Source organism: Gopherus flavomarginatus, chromosome 2 (genome assembly GCF_025201925.1).
Source record: "Gopherus flavomarginatus isolate rGopFla2 chromosome 2, rGopFla2.mat.asm, whole genome shotgun sequence".
NCBI classification, from domain to species: domain Eukaryota; kingdom Metazoa; phylum Chordata; order Testudines; family Testudinidae; genus Gopherus; species Gopherus flavomarginatus.
In genome coordinates, this window is record NC_066618.1 from 95853937 (window position 1) to 95876469 (window position 22533).

Sequence of the window (22533 nt, forward strand, 5' to 3'; positions counted from 1 at the left end):
GTAATTAATATGACTGGATAAGAATTATTTGTACGTAAAATTTTGCATATGCAACTGCTTGTGTGCTCTTCTAAAAATGTGAGCCTTAATATTTTCTAAAATGTTAATGTACATGTATTGTAAATTCCTTTGAATTGGCTTGCAGAGAGTAACATGGCAACAACTCATTGTTTATATTACTTCCATACATGTATCACTTAAATCAAAGGACTGGTGACTAGAAGAAAAAGGTTTGACAGAGGAAGAAGAAACTGTACCCTTTTTTCTTTTTATTTTGAATCAATTTTGTATACTTAAGCTGTATACACTTACTGTTATGACATGGGGGGAAAAGTGTGTTCCAGTATAAAACAACACAGCCTGCTAAAAACTTCTAATGCAACAATTCATGGTAAATTTGGCCACTGTAAATCACATCTGACATGTTCAGTCTATCTTTAGACAAAGGCTTTTCTATATAAAAATGTCCAAAAGTTGTATAGTAAATATTAACTTGAGCAACTAAGGAGTACAGAGAATAGTTATTTTAGAAAGGTCTCACTGCCAAGAAAATGGTTAACAAACTAATCAAAGTATATTGCTGGAATGTTATAAACATGTTCATATATGCCAAACACACACTCAGAACTATGGAATATATTAGAGAACACTCAGATTTTGCTTTCAGGCTAATGGAAAATAAGAACGCAACAATTTTTTCCATGAGACACAGCAACTGGTTGGCTACACATAGATTTCTTCAGTTATAAAACTTCTGCTTATAAAGAGGAAAAAAAAGCCCCTTAAATTAATGACTAATACTGCTAATGACTGTCTTATTCAGTGATAATTGCTTGGGAATCCTCCAGTGGAAAATACAATAATTAAACAGATTGCTACCTAAATCATTTCCAGGTGCAGTAAAATTTACTAGTACAAGTATTCCAGCTCTTATTTTTGAGAAAGTTATGGTGCAACCTAAACTTCTGCACTTTCCTCCATGCAAAATTAACAAAAGAAGTCTTATTACAATAATGTAACATTTAGTTCCTGCACAGACTTTAAAAATGGATACTAAGGGGGAAATCCTGGCTCTAACTAAGGCAATGGGAGTTTTATCATTGACTTCAATGAGGCCAGAATTTCACTTTATATCTTTCAATTTTATTCAAAAGAAACAAAATTCCATTTATCCAGCACAATAGGTAGATAGTATCAGAGGGGTAGCCGTGTTAGTCTGGATCTGTAAAAGCAGCAAAGAATCCTGTGGCACCTTACAGACTAACAGATGTTTTGGAGCATGAGCTTTTGTGGGTGAATACCCACTTCCTCAGACATGCATCTGAGGAAGTGGGTATTCACCCACGAAAGCTCATGCTCCAAAACGTCTGTTAATAGGTAGATAGTTGTTTTTACTCTCTGTATTTCAAGAGGCTTATTTTTACCCGAATTTCCTAAAATGATGAATGGTACAGATACATTGACAAGTATTGCACATTTTAGTAAAGAAATCATGAAGATTCTCAATCGTTTTAAACTATTACATGCTAGAAATGTGAGAAATCTCCACTGGATTTATTTTGCAAAAAGATAAGATTGTCTGAGGGCATCTACAAGCTTTTTCTAGCAGGAATGGCGGTCACTTACTAGAAAGATACCCCAGAAAAATAAATGAAAGCAGCTATGCAGGCTTGGACAAGGCTATAGGATACAATTAATGAGCAATTTACATTAGGGAGGGTGCTATGTAGATGCCGACAGCAGAATCAGATATCACAGGTTACAGCTGGCATTTTTGTGGAAAAAACGTATTAAAAAAAGCTATCAGATTAAAAACCAAACCAACCCTGAAATCAGAAGCAATGTCTAGTAATTAGAGGATGGGACTGAAATTCAATAACTCAAGTCTTATTCCCCATTCTGCCACTGAATATCAGAGAAACCTTGGAACAAAGGCTAGAGTCAGATAGACTGTTTATATTGCAATTAAAAACCCATGGCTGGCCCCTGCCAACTAGCTCAGGCTCATGGGACTGTTTAATTGTGGTGTAGACATTTGGGCTCAGGCTGGAGCCCAGGCTCTGAGACCCTGCATGGGAAAGACCAGCCAAGGGCATCTAACTGCAGTGGGACTTAGGCATGTAACTGCCTCTTTTAAAAAACTGCAGCTGGGTTACCACAGATTGAGAATGTTGTGCATGTCTTGTGGGAAACCCAACTGCAAATCCCTCTCCTACCCGATTTGAAGCAGGGACTTGAACCTAACTTTTCCACCTCCCAGGTGAGTGCCCTAACCACTGGGCTATAGTCACTCACTCTCTCTGGCCCAATGAATTATGTACAGAAAGTGGAAAAGTTTCACCATGAGAGACTGAGGAGCAATGCCAACAGCCTATCCATTTAGTGTGCTCAACTGGGAGGTAGAGACCAGGGGTCAAGTCCAAATCAGACCGAGGAAGGATTTGAAAACGTCTCCTACATCTCCGATAAGTGCCCTAAACATTAGGCTATTGGATGGACAGACACGCACGAAATTCCAAAGCTGTCTTTTGTGCAGAATTTAATCCTGTAAGCATGCTCAGAGAACACCTTTGAAATTGGGTTCTGCCGGTAAGAGACAAGGGAATGCCTACTTTGAGAATGCCACTGGGGCTTAGATGTGAGCTAGGGCTCTGAGCAGTTAGTTTGCTGTGGAGTGGCACCAGGATTTAGGAAGATCTGTGCCTGCCTACTGGCAGAAACTTATTCAGTATGGGGACTTTAGGCACCTACAGGGTTAGGTGGCAGCTGAGGAGGGGTATTGAGAATGTCAGTGGCATCTAAATGTTGGACTTAGGCACCTAAAGAGGCAGCTAGGCACTTAAGTATCTGTGGATCTAGCCCCTATCCTTTTATGTTTCCCCATCTGTAAAATGGTGGAATGGGATTGACCTGTCTTAAAAGGACTGTGTGATGCTTAAAGTATTAAAACATTCTGGCTACCTTTGGATGAAAGGTTATATACATAAAGTGAATTTATAGTTAAGAATACAAGGGTAAGAGATTAAAACTATTTATAGTGCTACAAAGGATTTTCCCCTAATTTGTGAGAACTTTTGATATTATCCTTCTTGCACTAGCTAGCCAAAGGTGGCAAAAAATCATTGATAATCTCAAGACAATTCTACTTTTGCAGTTTAGGGCAGAAATTCCATAATTCACTCATTCACAGGGGAGGAGTACCTCATACAAGATTTTAAATCTGTAATTCACAGAGGGACAAAGACATTGGTAGCCCACATGCCTGAGATATCTCTTCTAGCAGATGGTTTGCTTAAGCAGTGCTTTTCAAGTATCAACTGAAGAATTAAACTAAAATCTCTTGACACTAGTCAACTTATCTAATTGGTGCTGCTAAAAAAAAAAAAAAAAAAAAAAAAATAGTATCTGAACCCAGGAATAAATCACTCCTCCTTGGCAGGTGCTGAAGGCTTCTGGCAATGGACCCAGTGTGGTTTCACCATGCAAGGGAAGGCAAAATATTTCAGGTGGTAAAAGAGCCAGCGTGGACTATGCACACTCTGCATTCAGCTCAGCTTTGTGGAGGTGCTTTGGTGCAAGCTGATGAAGGAATGGGGTTGGAGTAGCCTCCAGAGAACAACTTAACAGGTTGTTGGTGGAAAAGTCTTCTTTCCTCTTGATCAACTCCAGCTCCCTTGCCTCTGATGACCAATCTGTAAAGTTTAACAAGCAAGAACTTGAGCCATATAAGAACCTCCCAAAGGGAGAACAGAGAGCAGTTCATTTTCTGTCATTGCCTATTAGCATGGAGGTCAAGTAGACCAGACAGGGAATCAGAAATGGTGTACAGGCTTGTGGTTAAGGGGGCTGTGTGCAGTAACAAAAGTCCCCAGGAAGAATTGGATCCTATATGAATTTACAGGCTTAAGGTCCACCATATTTGCAGAAAGAAAGATTTGGGGAGATTGAGTTGAGAAACAAACAAGAGCTATCTTTTCCTGTCTATTACAGCAGTCTCTAATGAATATTCAGAGGATGAACAGGGCATCCATCCTATAATGGTGAAACAGATGCAGCCAGCATCTAGTCGGGCTCTCATACTGAAGGGTAACATGAGGTGTTGTGGTTTCCAGCTGTAGATGAAAGTTTAGTTTGAGAATGATAGAGGTCGGGGGAAAGAGAAAAGCATTGAGACTGATGCTCTTGCTTAAGTATTCCTGACACCTTAGTTTTTGTTTCCACCATGTTGTCAGTTCAGAACTTTCAAACTATTGTAATAAAAATATTCTACATGTTGTACATTAAATATTTATCATGCCATCAAGAGAGTTTTTCATGTGGAACCACAGACTGAGCTTCTTGCTCACTGAAAAGGAAAACCAGAACCTTACCTGTAAGCATAGGCGCCGACTCCATGGGTGCTCTGGGGCTCAAGCACCCATCGAAAAAAAATAAGGGGTGCTCAGGACCTGCAGAGCCAGATTAATCTTTTATGGGCCCCACCTCCACTCGGCCTCTTCCTCCCAAAGCCCCACCAACTGCTCTGCCCTGAAGGCCTGCCTGCCGCTTGCATGGAGGGAGCCACCCACCAGCAAAAACAAGAGTCAGAGCCTGTGCCTGTAAGTCAGGTTTCTACTATACCACTCTAGACATCTGGTCTGCCAGTATATTTTATGCTCTGCAGGCAGATGTAACCGATTAGCATGGTAAATCTTCTGGCCACATTCCAAAGAACATGCTATTTCTGTCATTCCCTCAAGTTCCTATTATGATTAGCTTATCGGACAAATTAGACAAATTTTCCTAAACAGACTAATTTATACATCCCCCAACAAAACAAAAACTGACTGAATAAGTATTTCCAAGCAAGTTTTGCAAAAACCCTGGGTTATATCCAAGGATTATGGCTGGGATTTTCAAAAGTGGGTGAGTTAGGCATAGAAAGCTAATGGGAGTTGTGTGTTTAATTCCTGTAGGCACAATTGAACAACTACACCCTAAGTTTCCTTTCTCTGCTCAATTTCTATAGCAGCAGTGCATATAAAATAAATCCATGTAGCACAGAAATTGACTTAACTGTTACTTGTTCTGTAAGACCTCTAAGAGCCATACAGCTGTATCACCTGAAGTCCTAACATCTAATTTGTAATAACAGTTACTGAGTAGTATAAATTTTCGTGTAATTATCTTACTCATTCTTGGAGAGGCAGATTTTTTTTCAGTCCACTGATCTAGCTGAATGGTCTTCACATCAAGCATGTTAAACCTCTACTATAGCCTTCCTTAATGCATGAAGTAGTCAGTCAGCTCCGGAGGCTTGAAAGATTTCACTTGTATTATATTTTGAAAAAAAAAATTTCAGGTTGAACTTTCATTCTAATTGAATCTGAATTTTAAAGATTTTTATCAGAAGGAAGAGGAGAACAAAGTGAGGGTAAGCAGATGTTCTTGTTTATACATTGTTTTTACAGAGTGAACTCTGGGATTGTTTGATCTCTACCTTGTCACTGAATTGAGATGAAAGGAAATTTGCATCAAAGAACTACTAATTACTCCAAACCCTCTGCTGAGGAGATGGATATTATGAATGCTACTTCCCAGGACAAAAAGTGTAGACAGCAGAGAAACAGTAGCTAAAGATTCAAAAAGAGGAGGGCCAATTCCATTAGCAACTTTATGTTCCATGCAATATTGATCTTTATTTTAGATGCTATCCTGAATAACATCTTACAAGCTAGATGGGTAAAACTGTCAAATAGGAGAACGGTAAAGCTGGGCTTTAATACACCCAAATGCAAGGCCATATCTAGGAACAAAGAATGTAGGTCACACAAGACAGGAGCCAGTATCCTGCAGTGGAGTGACACTGAAAAGGATTTAGGAGTTATGATAGATAAACTGAACATGAGTTACCAGTGTGATGCTGTGACTAAGAGGGTGAATATGATCCTTGGATGCACAGGCAGAGAAATGTCAAATAGGAGTATGGAGGTGATATTTATCTTAGCATTAGTATGCCACACTGGTGAGATCATTACTGCAATAATGAGTCTAGTTCTAGTGTCCACATCTCAAACGAAATGTTAAAAAATGGGAGGTTTAGGAAAAAAAGCTCCAAAAATGATTTGAAGTCTGGAAAATATGCATCAGTGAGGCTTAAGAACCTGTATTTAGGTTACTGAAAAAAAGGTAAAAGGGGTCAACTTGATCACCATCTACAAGTACCTACACAGGGAAGAGATCTGTGATAGTAGATGGCTCTTTCATCTAGCAGAAAAATGTATAACATGATCCGATGGTTGAAATCTGAAGCTAGACAAATTCAAGCTAGTAACGAGGTGCACATTTTTAACAGTGAAGCTAACTGACTGCAACACCTTCAGTTGGGATGGTGGATTCTCCATCACTTGAAATCTTTAAATGAAGACTGGATATCTCCCCTAAAGGGAATGGATACAAATCATTAACACATTTTTATTCTTAGTAAAACCTTAGTAAAACCTTTTATTCTTAGTAAAACCTTAAATTGAAAGTGATCCTCTCAAGATTACTGCCTACTTCCTTAGTTTAGTGAATTTAATGTATAAAGAACAAGCCTGGCAATATCTGCTGCCAAGGAATATGCTAATATAGAATAATTTATATTGGAATGGAATCCCAGCTCAATTGCTGTTTCTATCATTGACAGTACTCAGTACTGAATTTGTTTTCGGAGGTTAAATGTTCTACAGGTAAAAGAGCCGATCCAGCACTCCTTACTGAATTACATGAGTCTGTTTTGAAGTAAATAGAAACTTTGCTTGAATAAGGAGCACACGATGAGGCTGAAATTTTAAAATAGGACAAGGACTATTATAGTGTAAGTAAGACAGGGAAGGATGAACTATCTTGTAACAGCAGCTCAAGAATTTTTCTGCCCTTACAAGTAAATCTTGTAATTTGAGGAACTGAAACATTTAATTTACCCCTTTTGGGAGAGAGTGTGTGTGTGTGTGGCCTGGGGGGGTGGGAGGAGGGATAGTCTAACCTTTTTGAACTCTAAGAGGGATTTTTGGTGCTTGAAAGTTGAATATTGACTTACTTTTAGAATCTACAAGACATGCTGTTTTTAAACTAAAAATAGAAGCTGTTGAGTCAAGTTGTAGTCAGTCATTTTCCATATACAGCAAATATTACAGTGTAAAAGTGGTTTAACTTTAGCATGCCACTATTCAATGTAAAATAAAATAGTTAATCCATTATTTTTGCTGAAGAGATCATACAATAAATTTGATGGTTTCAACTAAGGAGAGACAGAGAAAACATTTTCCATCCAAAAGGACAGTCTTACAGCTATCAGTTATAAAGTTCACTGCTTCACCAGTTGAACTGGTTTGAGCATAGGCCTGCTAAACTCAGGTTTGTGAGTTCAATCCTTGAGGGAGCTACTTAGGGATCTGGTGCAAAAAATCTGTATTTGGTCCTGCTAGTGAAGGTAGGGGGCTGGACTCCATGATCTTTCAGGGTCCCTTCCAGTTCTATGAAATAGGTAACAGAGCAAGAAGCAGCACCTATAACTTGTCTCAGACTGTGGAAAGTCTGCAGGAGAACTCCATGCCTCTGTGGTATCTGCATACCTCCACGGTGTTTTAGGAAATGAGCTGCTCTCCTGCCTGCCTTACAAGCCTTGTGGAAACCCCTTTGGCTAGTGATCCCTGTATTCTTATCTTCTCCCTTCCCAAAAAGTTAATATTCAATTTCAAGGATAGGATTTTCAAAAGCACTTGTATCAGCCTAATTCTGCTCCCATTAAAGTATACAGTAAAATTTCTGTTGACTTTATTAGGAGCAAAATCGGGCCAACGCATGTAATTTTGAAAATCTCACCCCTGACTGTAACAGAATAAATCTGTACGTGTGCAGAAGTTTTACAAATTACTAACAACAATTTATATCAGTATAAAACGTGTGCTTACAGATTGCATGAACACTGACAGGCAATGCAGGAGTCACCTGCCCAGGATTTATTGCAGGGGAAGAAAATTGGCCAAGGATTTCAGGAGTGGAGTTAGTCAGGACTAGAGAAACAATTAAATGCTTTAACCACCACCTTCCTGACCATTCCTACCCCCCCAAATAACCCCCTCCCAAAAAACTATACACTTCTGGTGGAGAAGTCTAACTGATGTTCAAGTTCTCTTGCCCACAATGTTAATATAACAATATATGGTCAAGATATGATATTTTGCTTAATATAGTTAAATCTGCATCAAGATGCCCCAACTCCATTTCCAACCCTTGGATGTTTGCTTCCCTATTTACATTTTTTTAAAAAACTTCAAAAATATTAGTGAAATGTACATTCGTAGCAAAAATTAAGGTCAGGCAATTTTACGTGCACTGAGAACAAGAATATTGTTAAATTGAAAGAAAGTTGATTTTTGTTATGGGAGCGGATTGGAGAATGATATTGGGCATGAATGTTGCTATAGTTTAAGATTTTCTTGCCTTAGTGGTTATGTTGTAAGAAAAACAAACTCAACTGACCTATCTTAACTAAAGTAGATGACTGTGAGAATTATATCTAAACAAAAACAAATGGGCATAAAATCCAACAAATGATTCGTTGTAATACAATCAGCAAAGAATCCTGTGGCACCTTGTAGACTACCAGACGTTTTGGAGCATGAGCTTTCGTGGGTGAATACCCACTTCGTCCCACCCACGAAAGCTCATGCTCCAAAACGTCTGTTAGTCTATAAGGTGCCACAGGATTCTTTGCTGCTTTTACAGATCCAGACTAACACGGCTACCCTCTGATACTGTATAATACAATGGATCCCTCCACGCCCAAAGACGGCATGAGAGGGAAGTGCTGCAGTTAGGAGGAAGAAGAACAGGACTCACTTAAATATACATCTGGACAAAGATTATAAGTCAGTTTAAGTTGATTCTAGGAAGCCCTATCTAATTCATGATCTTTTAAATGTTTTGTATTTGAATCCAGAACAACTGTTACTATTAAATTGTATTTGCTGGAAAGATAAGAGAAAAAGTGTTTGAACACAGATGAGTGGCACAACTTGCAAATTTAGATCCCAGGGAATTACAAACATGCTTAAGGTTTACTCATATAAACAATCCCTTTGGAGGTCAATGAGTCTATTCACATGAGTAAAGAAGTTAAGCACACAGAGAAGCCTTTTCAGAATCAAGGCCTTAAGATTATTATTGGGGGGAAAACAACTTCAGTTAGCCATGTTCGGAGTGTTTAAGTGTCCCCAAAAATTGTAACTGACGAGAAGTTTTGTATATTCCTTCTTATTTCCTTCTACAGGGTAGCCTTTTAATAAAGGAAAAAATAGGATCAGTCCCATCAGGGTAATCCACAGGCAGGCCACCAGACGGTTTGCATTTGTACAGCCGCCCACAGCTCCCAGTGGCCACGGTTCACCGTTCCTGACCAATGAGAGCTGTGGGAAGTGGCAGCCAGCACATCCCTTGCCACAGGTTGCCGATCACAGTCTTCTAGCAAATAGCTAATATATTTCATTACTCACTCATGGTTAAACAATAACTTTGACAAAGAACAGTAAATTAAATAGCCACTTTCTGATGATTTCATTGTTGAATTCATTTCATGTTCATTGTGAGAATTGCTTAACATTTTGGGTGCTACTTTAACAAGTTTATTAATAAAATGTAACCCAAAGTAATGACAACTATTCACACAAAATCAAAACCTGAATTACTTTCACAATAGCTAAATAACATACACCCTTTGGGACAGATCATCAGTTGGTGTAAATTGGAGATGATAATTTAGACCAGCTGGGAATCTGTACCTAAATTCCCTGTAAGCTGCACAGATGTGCAGCAGCCTATTTAGTGCCGTGCAGGCTCTTAAGGAACTTGCCCAGAGACCTGTTACAGCCAGGGGAGGGGCGTTCCTCCCTCAGCCCCCAACTTGCAGCAGGAGGGATGCCCCTCCCCCAGCCTAAACTCATTCTGCAGCCCAGACCCAGGCACTGTCCAGGCCTGCTGGGGTACCTATTCTGCAGCCCCCAAGCTCCTGGGGTGGGGATAGGTGCCTCTCCCCAGCAACCCAGGTGCAGCTGCGGAGAGCGCGCGCTGGGCGAGTTCTCGCTTCCCACCATAGCCCCAGAGCACCCTCCTGCACCCCATATCTCCAGCCCCACCCCAGCCCGCCAGAAGGAGCCCTCACCCCCGGCACCCCAACCCTCTGTCCCAGGCCTGAGTCCCCTCCCACAAGAACCCTTCGGACCCAATCCCACCACATGAATTTTGTTATGTGCACCAATATGAATGTGACATGCCACACATCATCTCCATATTGGTGCACATAACAAAATTTATTCCGCACATGGGTGGGAAAAAATTAGAGGGAATACCGATCTGTAGCATATGTAGTGAGAGCAATAACAATTTAACTTCACAGTGAATATCAGTATGTCTGATTAGATATTTGCGTCAGAGCTTGTCAAAAGTAATTGCACTACTCTGGAGTTATGCAAAACTTGAAAAACTGAGTTAACAGGAAAGCTCCATGAACAAAGGACTGAAGGCAAACACAGTAGGGTAGATAAATAAATTTATCAATTCTACCTAAATAAAACAGACCTAAACATAAAACTTACCTTAAAATGTCTGAAGTCTGCTAAGGAACAAACATTCCCCATATCTCATTTTTTCCTTAAAGGAAGAGTCCACTCATCAACAAAAACACAGGCACCATTTTTACAGCGCTCATAAAGAGGGGAAGCCTGGGTGCATTGTCTATCAACTACTATTCTCAGAGCCATTCTGATATCATGCATAAGCTTCATAAATAAGGAAGTCACGTATTCCAGCCCCATTAGAAGCAGGTGAAGAAGGAATGTTTGCCACTGGAAAAACAGCAAAATCTGTAGTGAAACAAATGTTTTCAAACTACAGAAAATAAGTCAAAGCTGAAAATTGGCTTCAAGTACATTATATTTACAGTTATGAACAAGAATTCATGCATTTTAGTCACAGCTATTTAATAATGACATTTTGAAACACTGATCAGTTTATTGTAGAGTAAGACCACCAAACTATTCACATTGTAAGTTCTTGGTGGAGTTTGAGGAGTTTAGCAAAAGATTATGTTTACATTTATATCCCTTGCCAATTCTTGGCTGAGTTATTGGAGTCTGGCAGGGTGATGTACTTTATCATAAATATAGGTCCAAATCCTGACATGCACAGGAGCAGCAGCATAATAGATGGCACTGCTGAAGGCCTGTATTAGTTTAACAATACTTCAAGATATTTTCCTGAAAATTTCTTTTTTTGGAACAGCATCTACCTTCTCTGAAGTCTGAGACCCAAATCCAGAGGTAGCTGGGGTGAACTGTAAAGCCAAAGTTAAAGAAATGCATCTTTACGCAGTACAATGGCAGCTGATGTTGGGCTATTGTAAAGCAGTCCCACCTCTTACAGTGTCTTCTGTTACGAATCCTTTCCCTTCCCAAACCCAGTTTCTTCTCATGTCTATAACTGGGAACATTTATAATTTGAGTCTCTGAAGAGTATCAGATATCACCGAATCTGTTTCCCAAGAGCATAAAGCATGTTATTAAAAAGAAACTGCACTGAATTATGTATTGAACAGAAAAAGAAAGTTGAATCAGTAAAGCATCCCATTGCTTTTTGTTTGAGCTTTACAGCCCCATCAGATAAAAAAAGCAAAGCTTAATATTTCACATTTCATGAGGGGTACATTCAATTGTTTTTAGTTCTATAAAACTTTCCATGGTTTATTTTTAAGTCATGTCAGTACTGCTGGTATGCACTGTGGATAAGAACAAGGACAGTCGAATGATACATCACCAATAGCTGGTTAACCAAGGACCAATTTTGATTCTGGACTGAGGGTTTAAATATTCTTGACATCAAGCACACAGCATGGATGAATTCTGCAAACATTTAAGGGCTATTTCACATTCCTCACTCAAGCAAAACTCCGATTATTTGAGAGCTACAACTTCGCAAGGTGTATTGAGTAGTGTCCTAAGCAGACATCCATGAATGCAATGTGTGCACACACAAAAATCAGAGTACGTGAATCTTACAACTACCAAGGTCATTTTCCTGAAATGTTATGAAGCACCCAAATTTAGTATCACAATTTAAAATAGACCTCAGACTTCCTTTACTTTAGTAAGCTCTCACCCATAATCTATATTTAAAATCCAGCATAATGAAGGTCAAAAACAAAATACTGATATTTCCAACCATAACATCTCAAGTATTTTGACAGTTCTTAGACATTACTACATGCATAACATGTCACAGAAAGGGCTTGTTTAAACATGGTTTTATTCCCTATTTATTCTGGAAATAAGAGCATCCACACATGGAGTTAATCAGGGATAACTCCAAGTGTAGATAAGCCCTAAACAAAGCTTTCATATGACACATAACCCATCAGGAGACAAAAAATGGTAAAAAGGCTCTTGTAGGCAGAGATATTAATCTCGTTTCTTTATCCAAGTCAGAAGAGAGTTATAAATGCTAATGGACAATTTAAGAATGAAGTGTTATGGTATGCACTGAACTCAATTTAATCATACAAACTGAGTTTGATTCATCACCAGATCTACACTATTCTAAAAATTAGAGCAAGATGACATCTTTGTATTCATTTAATTATCTAATGTTTATGTGAAGGTTAATTTTTATTTGCCAGAAGACAGATTTGTTTGCTATAATCCATAAATCTCTATTTTGTTTTCAAATATGAATCCTTTAAAATGCAACCCCCAAAAAACAAACAAAACAAAAAACAAAACAAAAAAACACAACCCAAACATGATTACAGACATTTATCATTCAAGAGTTGGTTTAACAAATTAAACTTTCCAAATACAATACATTGGTTTCCTGAGATGGCTAAAACTCATGTTTCACTTATTTACACTAGAATTAACAAAAAATTGGGTACAAAATCAAAATTTAACCACAGAATACAAGCATTATATTTACAGAATATAACTAATTTCACTAATTACTTCTTTGCCAAGTACACCTTAACAAAAAAGTCCTAAAATTTTTTTTTTTTACATTACAAACCAAGGATTTACAAAGGTTTTTGGTTTTTTGTATTTCCACACTTCATTCTAAAAACGTTGAAACATAAAAAAATACCACTTCCTAAAGGAGTTAACAATAAAAGTTAGGTTAACAATCTGGCATGGAAGAGGTAAATATAGGGAAACCTGTTTTAACAGACACAAATCAATCGCTGGTGATTAAAGAACACTTTGTTCTTCAAAGCTGGTAGGCACTTCCATGTAGCCAGAAATGTGTATTATCCACCACTACTTTTCCCTCCATACATAAAAATATCCAATGCAGTAAAAAGAAGTCAGATAAAAGGGTGGACATTTGTTCAAATAAAAGCATTAGCTAGAATCTTGATTACGGTTCATTTTGTGTAGGTGTAAAGATTTTGTCCCAAAGTTTTCCTGACAGATGGAGTTATTTGGCTTTTAGAAACATTAACTGAAATACCTCCCTTTTTTACCAGTATATGTTGTTTGCTCACTGCTGTATTGTTGGTTTATGTCTGTAACAGAAACTGGCTCTAGGCCAGCCCATGGGTCCTCAAGCATTGAAGGTCTGTAATAGCTTTCCACATCATTAGACACTCTTTTCCCTCTGCCATGCGCTGTACCAAATGGAGTAGATGTCCTGGGTGATCCCTTTGGAAGAAAACCATCAGGTAAAGAAACATTTAATAGACTAATTAAAACGAAAAAAGTTTTCCTCTAATGTAGCAGACCTTTCAAATGCCATCTGCTAGTGATAATTACCACTGCCCTAGAGTATCTTCCTCAGAAGAGCTGAGTTTATGTACCAAGGTTCATCACAATATTTTCTTGGGAACGGTGATGTACCATTATACAAGAGTGAGCTTGTCTAAAGTAAATGTTCACTTCATACCTGTATGTAACTGCAGAAAAAAAAAACCTGAGACTGTTTTTAAATAGACTACACAGTCCTGAAACAGATCTAATTTAAAAGCTAAGCAACAAAACAAAGAATAGATTAAGGTTGGAAAGAGTTTACAAAGACCCATTTACAAAAAGCAAAATCTAGACACCACAAAGTACTTAAGAGCTGAGGGTTTAATCTGTGCTGTACAAAGCAGACAAAGGCCTGGTCTACACTACGCGTTTATACCGATTTTAGCAGCGTTAAACCGATTTAATGCTGCACCCGTCCACACAACGAGGCCCTTTATATTGATATAAAGAGCTCTTTAAACCAGTTTCTGTACTCCTCCCCGACGAGAGTAGCAGCACTGAAATTGGTATTACCTATCGGATTAGGGTTAGTGTGGCTGCAAATCGACGGTATTGGCCTCCGGGCAGTATCCCACAGTGCACCACTGTGACCGCTCTGGAAAGCGATCTGAACTCGGACGCACTGGCCAGGTAGACAGGAAAAGCCCCGCGAACTTTTGAATTGCATTTCCTGTTTGCCCAGCGTGGAGCTCTGATCAGCACGGGTGGCCATGCAGTCCCAAATCCAAAAAGAGATCCAGCATGGATTGTACGGGAGATACTGGATCTGATCGCTGTATGGGGAAACAAAACTGTTCTATCAGAGCTCCGTTACAGAAGACGAAATGCCAAAGCATTTGAAAAAAATCTCCAGGCTATGATACAGAGTCCACAGCACAGTGCTGTGTGACAAGCGTAATGGAAAGCCAAAGAATCAAATGGACGCTCACGGAGGAAGGGAGGGGGGACTGAGGACTCCAGCTATCCCACAGTCCCCAAAAAGTATTTGCATTCTTGGCTGAGCTCTCAATGCCTGTAGGGTCAAATACATTGTCCGGGGTGGTTCAGGGTATATCTTGTCAATTTACTCCCCTCTCCCCCCCCGCCCCCCGTGAAAGAAAAGGGGAAAAAATTGTTTGACTTTTTTCAATGTCACCGTATGTCTACTGCATGCTGCTGGTAGACATGGTGCTGGGGCAATGAACAGTAGCATCCTCTCCCCTCCCTTCCCCAGTGGCAGACGGTACAGTGCAGTAGGACTAGTAGCAGTCCTCATCATCAGCCCGTGAGTGCTCCTGGCTGGCCTCAGGTGAGGTCGGCTGGGGGCGCCTGGGTAAAAATAGGAATGACTCCCGGTTATTCCTGGCAGATGGTACAGAACGGCTGGTAACCGTCGTCATAGCAACTGGGGGCTGAACTCCATCAGCCATCCCCTTTCATGTCTAAAGAAAAGATTCTGTACTGCCTGGACTATCATAGCCGCGGGATGCTGCGCTCCCCTCCCCTCCACCGTTTAATGTCCTGCCTGGACTATCATAGCAGCTGGAGGCTGCCTCCCCCTCATTTTATCTCACTAAAAAGTCAGTGTTTCTTATTCCTGTATTCTTTATTACTTCATCACACAAATGAGGGGACACTGCAAAGGTAGCCCAGAAGGGTTAGGGGAGGAGGGAAGCAACGGGTGGGGTTGTTGCAGGGACACCCCCTAGAACGGCATGCAGCTCATCATTTCTGTGGGATCTGACACGGAGCGGCTGTGCTCTCTGGTTCTCTGATACACTGCTTCTCTAGTACACTTGCCCCATATTCTAGGCAGGACTGACTCTATTTTTAGATACAACACAAAGGAGGGAATGACCCGGCGGGTCATTCCCATTTTTGTCTTTGCGCCCCCGGCCGACCTCAGCGAAGGTCAGCCAGGAGCACCCATGACAGCAGCAGACAGTACAGAACGACTGATAACTGTCATCTCATCGCCAATTTACAATGGCACAGCAGACGGTACAGAATGACTGGTAACCGTCTCTGCTACCTTGCAAAGGCAAATGAATGCTGCTGTGTAGCGCCGCAGTACGGCCTCTGTCAGCAGCATCCAGTACACATACGGTGACAGTGACAAAAGGCAAAATGGGATCCACGGTTGCTATGCTATTGCATCTGCCAGTGCAATCCAGGGAAAAAGGGCGCGAAATGATTGTCTGCCGTTGCTTTTACGGAGGAAGGAATGAGTGACGACATTTACCCAGCATCACCCGCGACACTGTTTTTGCACCATCATGCATTGGGATCTCAACCCAGAATTCCAATGGACAGGGGCGACTGCGGGAACTATAGGATAGCTACCGGATAGCTACCCACAGTGCAACGCTCCAGAAATCGATGCTAGCCTCAGTACATGGACGCACATCACCGAATTATTGTGCTTTGTGTGGCTGCGTGCACTCGACTTTATACAATCTGTTTTACAAAACCGGTTTATGTAAAATTGGAATAATCCCGTAGTGTAGACGTACCCAAAGACACAATTAACCCAAAACACTTACAGTAAAGAACATTATATTTGCGTTAAACCAGTTGTTTTTCAAGTTCTACATAAAAGATTCCCTTCTTTAGATAACCAAATGTGGGTATTGTTGCTACATAAATCTTAATTAAATGCAGCACAAACTGTTTACAATGGACTAATTATTTGTCTGTTGGTGCTTTTGAGATCTGAATTTTATCAAAGCACAGACAAATTACATTAAAGGGACAGCCACTTAATTATTCTCACTGACTACTGTTCCAAGTACATAACCTAAGATAACTACAACAAAGACTTTACTTTGTGAATCTGACAGCACTGGTATTAATTTCACACTTTCCTCTGTAAACTTAGTTTCCTTTTGTGTAAATCTAGGCCCTTCACACACCAACAGATAAGATTTTAAACTCTCAAATTTGGCAGGAAAGACTTGGAACCAGACAAACTGCTCAGGGATGGTCTAAACCAGGGATCGGCAACCTTTGGCACGTGGCTCGCCAGGGTAAGCCACCTGGCAGGCTGAGCCAGTTTGTTTACCTGCCACATCTGCAGGTTCAGCCAATCGCAGCTCCCACTGGCCGCGGTTTGCCATCCCAGGACAATGGGGGCTGTGGGAAGTGGCGCGGGTCAAGGGATGTGCTGGCCATTGCTTCCTGCAGCTCCCATTGGCCTGGGACAGCAAACCACGGCCAGTGAGAGCCGCAATCGGCCGAACCTGCAGACGTGGCAGGTAAACAAACCGGCCCGGCCCACCAGGGGGTTTACCCTGATGAACAGTGTGCCCAAGGTTGCTGATCCCTGGTCTAAACAATGACACACAAATTATGTATCTAAAGATACCAGACAGCAACAAGTTTTCCTTCCACACACAGAGATGGTCCCTACTCCTAGCCACAGAGGAGGAAGAACTGAGGATGTTGGGGACCATCCAGCCTCTCCAAACCATAATTCTAAAAATCTGGAGCTGCAAAGGGATGCACAGTAGATAAGTTTTTCCAGAGACCACCTGAAGTTTGATGGCACTGGAGGTACATCCCACAAATGGGAATATGCAGAAGTCACCTTGAAGAACATCTGATTTTTTTCATCCCACTTCTTGTTTCTCCATCTCATCACAATTAAATTATATGGATATGACTAGGATCTCACAAACAGAATGACTACAAGTAGAGAAGTAGAACAACAACGCCATAATTTTCATATCAGTGTACCCAAGTTATAAAAAAATAAGTATATGTAAACAAAACAGCTGCCAATTATATTTCACAAAGCCTTCCATGAGACGTTAGCAGATTTACAAGTGTTCCCTAGACCAAGCCAATAAAAACTAGCAAAAAAGACTATCATTAAGAGACTGTCATTTAAGCATGCATATTAAAAAGCAAAGCTGTGTATTCTAGACTTCAGAAGACTGATCGAAGAAAGAGATGCTTCACTTCACTATATTAGATTACAACATTTTAGAGGTTATAACACTGCTCCCAATCACCACACTCAGGAAATCTTTATTCTTTTTGTGACATTCTGCTTATAATTCTCATCATTCAGAAGACAATTAATTTATCCAAACTCAAAAACTCTCACACTAGATTTGTAGTAAATAGTTTGAAGGGATGATTGCGTTGTAGAAGTGTATTTAAAATTCTAACAGGCTCATTTAGACGTGAAATTCAATTTGGAATAAGGTGGGGTGTAAAGTTAGGCAGGAATAGCTAACCCCTCCTAACTCCATGTGTTGATGCTTTATTGGAATAAGAACCCCATTTTGAAATAAACTCATTTGGAATAAAGCACTCATTCTGGAACAGGAGCTTCCACATATTGTTAATCACAAATTACTATTCTGAAATAACTCCCTATGTATATAGAAGTTCATATCTTAAAATATTACCCATGACAAGTAGCTCCAAACACAAAAAAAGTGTTAATTCTTAATTTTATTACTGAGAGAGTGCGGGGAAAGGGAGACAAATTTCAGAACACTTAATACAGTGAAGCTATTCTCACATCAATCCTCCTTTGAATAGAAAACCTAAGGCTCTGTCTACACAAGAAAAACTGTCTCTAGCTGACATGGTTTAATACCATGATTTTAAATGTGGTAATAATGCCTAGAAAGATAGCAATGGTCACTCCCATTCCCAATTTCCTCTGTTAGTGCTGAAAAGGTTTAGCTGCCAGCTCAGAGGAGCCAAGGGTTTTCAACCCTTTATAGAAAGCACAATAGGATACCATTTACCAGATTTTGCACTTCTTGTAATAATGCTGAAATTTTTTGTCCCATCTCCACATTTTTCCAACCTCCACTGATGGGAGAATCAGGGTTACCATCACTGTCAGCAATGGGACATTTCCCTGATGGAGATGGAGCCTCTGTATTCAAAAGTCTTACTAGTCACTACTATGCCCAAACGGTTAATCAAGTTAGCATAAAGAGGTGGTAGTGGAAAAAGAAAAACTTGTGGCAGAAAACTATGTCAAAGCTAAGTAAAGAGAAAACCCTATAATTACATAGGGACAGGCATTTATTCAAACTGTTTTGAATATTAATATAATAACAAATCTATACTTAATACTATTTGCCTTTAAGCTTTTTTGTCCTTTTTAAAGAAGGTTATGGTAACTTAGGGTGCAAATTCAACTGTCCTCATTTTTAGTGCTTGAAAAGCACAATATTAAGTGTTAAGTAAAAAATCTAACAAACACTGTTAATAAGAATTGCCTTTTCTAAGTCCTGTTTCCAGACAAAAGATTTTAGATGGTTCTTCTAGGTCCCTAAACTTGAGGATGTCAGTAGTATTACAAACTTTAGAGGTTTTGATGTGTATGAGCAATGATGGGTTTACAGGAGAAAGAGAGAGAATATTCTTCTCTCCAATGGTAACACAAACTTTTGAACAGACAATGGAATCAAACTGCTCAGTACTTGTCATTTTCTTCCCAGAAGGCATTATAAAATAGCTTTCTCCTGAATGCAGGGGTCTAATCTATTAGAGACTAAGGGTATGGCTACACTTGCAGCTGTACAGCGCTGGGAGTTACAGCTGTCTTCGTACAGCTGTGTAGGGAAAGCGCTGCAGTGTGGCCACACAGACAGCTACCAGTGCTGCAGTGTGGCCACATTTGCAGCATTTGCAGCGCTGTTGGGAGTGGCTGAACAGGCATTCTGGGATACCTCCGAATACCTCTGGAGGCCAATTACAGTGCTTTTGGTGGCCACATTGGCGGAGGAGCGCTGCATCACCAGCGCTGCAATCATTATACCCCAGGCAGAGCAGGAGTACAGCCAGCGCTGCAGCCAGGGAGATGCAGCGCTGTATGTGCCTTGCAAGTGTGGACGGTAAGTTGCAGCGCTGTAAACCTACCACCAGCGCTGCAACTCTCCAGTGTAGACAAGCCCTAAGGGTATGGCTACACTTGAAACTTCAAAATACTGCTGCAGCAGCGCTTTGAAGTGCGAGTGTGGTCGCAGCGCCAGCGCTGGGAGACAGCTCTCCCAGCAGTGCACATACTCCACATCCTCTACAGGTGTAGCTTGCAGCGCTGGGAACCGCACTCCGGCACTGTTTACACTGGCGCTTTACAGTGCTGTATCTTGCAGCGCTCAGGGGGATGTTTTTTTTCACACCCCTGAGCGCGAAAGTTGCAGCGCTGTAAAGCGCCAGAGTAGCCAACGCCTAAGTTGTGGGGACACAGTCATGAGTAGTTACACTTTGCCACAACATAACTTCTTCCCGATGTTTATTTATATATTTTGTACTTGTGCAACTCAAAGAACAGTTAAATTTAGTTATGGTACTTTTCTAAATATTTTTAGTATCTACCAGCATGAAGTTTAAGATCACTTGTTAACTGTCCCCTCCATACCTTTTACTCATGTTAGATTTCAATCCCTTCCTCCACTGCAAATTCCTACCTTTTATTCATTTACTCCCATAAAGAATACACCGTGAACAAAATAACTTGATCACCAATTTTACAGAAATTTAACAAACTATCCATAGCTTCCAGTGCTGTACGAATAGTCCCATGCCAATAACCACTCTGAAAAGGCAAAACCAGAACGATTTAGCATGAAGATCCATGAACAGGTTATCAGGCCCTTTAAGTGGGAATTGAAATAGATTTTTCCAACTGAGCTGAAAACCAATACTAATTTCAGTAGTTACTAGGAACTGTATTTTGCATGGCTTTAACACTGTTCACTTTCTACCTGATTGGTTTACTACCTTTTTTTTTTTTTTTAAACAACTTAATGTTTGGCAGAGTGTTCTCTACACTTACATATCAGCTATTGGGACTATGACCAGGGCATTTCTATAGTGCATGTGCATTCTGGTAAAGTTAGTTCTATAATCCTCCCCCCTACATACATACACACACTTTTGATTTTAAAGCCAAAGCTTAACTTATTAACTACAAAAGTTATGACATTACTAGCTAAGAAATATTTCACCCACACAGGTGTTATTTTAACTATTAGCCCCATACAGAAACTAACTACAATTCAGAGATTAGCATAGTGATTCACCGCTTTAAAATTGGAAGTTGAAAACCACAAAACATTATTTAGACAGTACTTCACATCTCTTTTTAAAGTTCCTTTTGTAGCTAAGAAAGATTTTCAACTGTTTGAAAATAATTTTTTTTAGTCATTTTAGCAGCAACAACCCATGCTTGACAGTACCCAATCTCCCAGTTATGTCAACTCAAGTAAGAAGTCCCAGCCAAAGTTACAAACATTCAAATTAATCTCAGCTCTTAAAAAACAAACTTAAAACAACTCGGTAAAACAGACCTGGGAAAAGGCTAACATAAGGAAGGAGAGGGAAGAGTTTGTATGCTGCTTTCTTATCCCGCCCCTCAAATGCCGGGACAGGAGGGGGGCGGGGGAACATTCCTGGGGTTCTTGTCTCTTTCCCAGTCCCAAAGGGTCTGGAAGGGGATTCTGCTTTGCGTGAGTTTCCCCCCCTTTCAGAAAATGTGGAAAGCGCTGCCTGTGTGAATCAGTTTCTCTCCTCCCTCTAGTACAGGGTGCGGGTGGATTTCACTCTGCATTACACTCGTCCCTCTTTTCTGGGATCTGGGGAGGGAGCCTAAGGGGAGAATGGAAGTTGGGGGGGGGGCTGCTGCATGTTTCAATCAGCCATTATTCTCCTCCCCACACGCGCACGGCGCCCATACACCGAGGCACACAGCAGCCCCACCCCCCATACCTGGTAGTATCTCTGGGAGCCCCGCGGCGAGGACTTGTATTGCTGCGGATGGTGCGGCGGACGCTGCTGGGCCGCGGCCGGGGACACGTTGCCGAAGGGGGCCGAGTACCTGGGGCTGGCACTGTGCGGCCTGCGCGGGCTCTGACCCCCCGGGGACGGGCTCCCAAACCGCCCGCCGCCGCCATGGAAGCTGTGGCCTCGGGGCGAGTAGGGCCGGTGGCCGTACGGCGGCGTGTGGTGGGGGCTCCCGTAGCCCCGCGGGGAAGGCGGCACAGGGCCCCCGCCGGAGGGAGGGCTCCGAAACCCGCCGCCCCAGGGTCCCCCGCCCGGGTACGGAGGCGTGGGGGGGCGGAAGCTCTGTCGGTGCATGGCCCCGTTCCGGCTCCCGCTGCAGCCCCGAGCCGGGAAACGAACGAACAGTGCGCAACCGCCTCCGCTAACCACCAGAGAGACACGGCGCGTGCGTGCGTGGCGTGCTGCGACGCTGCTCGCTGGGGCCCGACGCGCCCTGTGCCGCGGCCAGGAGGTTCCGGGTTCGGAGGTTCCGGGGAGGCAGAGAGGCACGACACTAGCGTTCCCCCCAGCATCATTTAGGGCACCGGGGTCCCTGGGGAGGAGGCACCCAGCCGTGCCGCGCAACGGGTCGGCAAGGTTTGGCTGAAGACGGCGAAGGTGAAGCTCTCCTCTTAGGAGAAGGCCCCTCGTGTTCTCACTGCTGGCTCCGCATGGACGGTGAAGTCCCATCCCCAAAGCAGACTGTAGCCATTAACCCGCTTTAGGTTCCAGGCAGGGTAGTGCCTTGTGGCTGGGCTTACCCGACACACCCAAACACCTGTGTTTTATCAATTCGAATAAATATAAACGTCAGAGGCACTTAGATCAGCCCCTGTTTTGAACAGATTTAGGAAGAAAAAAGAATCAGAGGGAGAGCTCCCTGGCTTGGGTAAGCATCACTGCTCTGGCTTCTCCTTGGCTGGTGCACTGAGAGCTTCCCCCCCTCCTG

General features: G+C 41.5%; 1 protein-coding gene across 2 annotated transcripts in view; it reads right to left on the minus strand.

Annotated features, from left to right (window-relative positions):
- The window catches only part of MPLKIP (M-phase specific PLK1 interacting protein), a 60759-nt gene extending 38751 nt beyond the window's left edge, over window positions 1–22008 (minus strand). Inside the window, exons 1-2 of one of the 2 annotated variants that reach the window (XM_050937836.1) lie at window positions 21531–21987; window positions 12813–13706 (exon numbers count right to left, since the gene is read on the minus strand). In XM_050937836.1, coding sequence (XP_050793793.1) covers window positions 13503–13706; window positions 21531–21899 — 573 coding nt within the window. In that variant the 5' untranslated portion in view covers window positions 21900–21987 and the 3' untranslated portion in view covers window positions 12813–13502. Of the gene's footprint in view, window positions 1–12812; window positions 13707–21530 lie in introns of those variants that run through there. The other variant, XM_050937837.1, reaches the window with a different exon arrangement.
- Window positions 22009–22533: the final 525 nt, after the last annotated feature.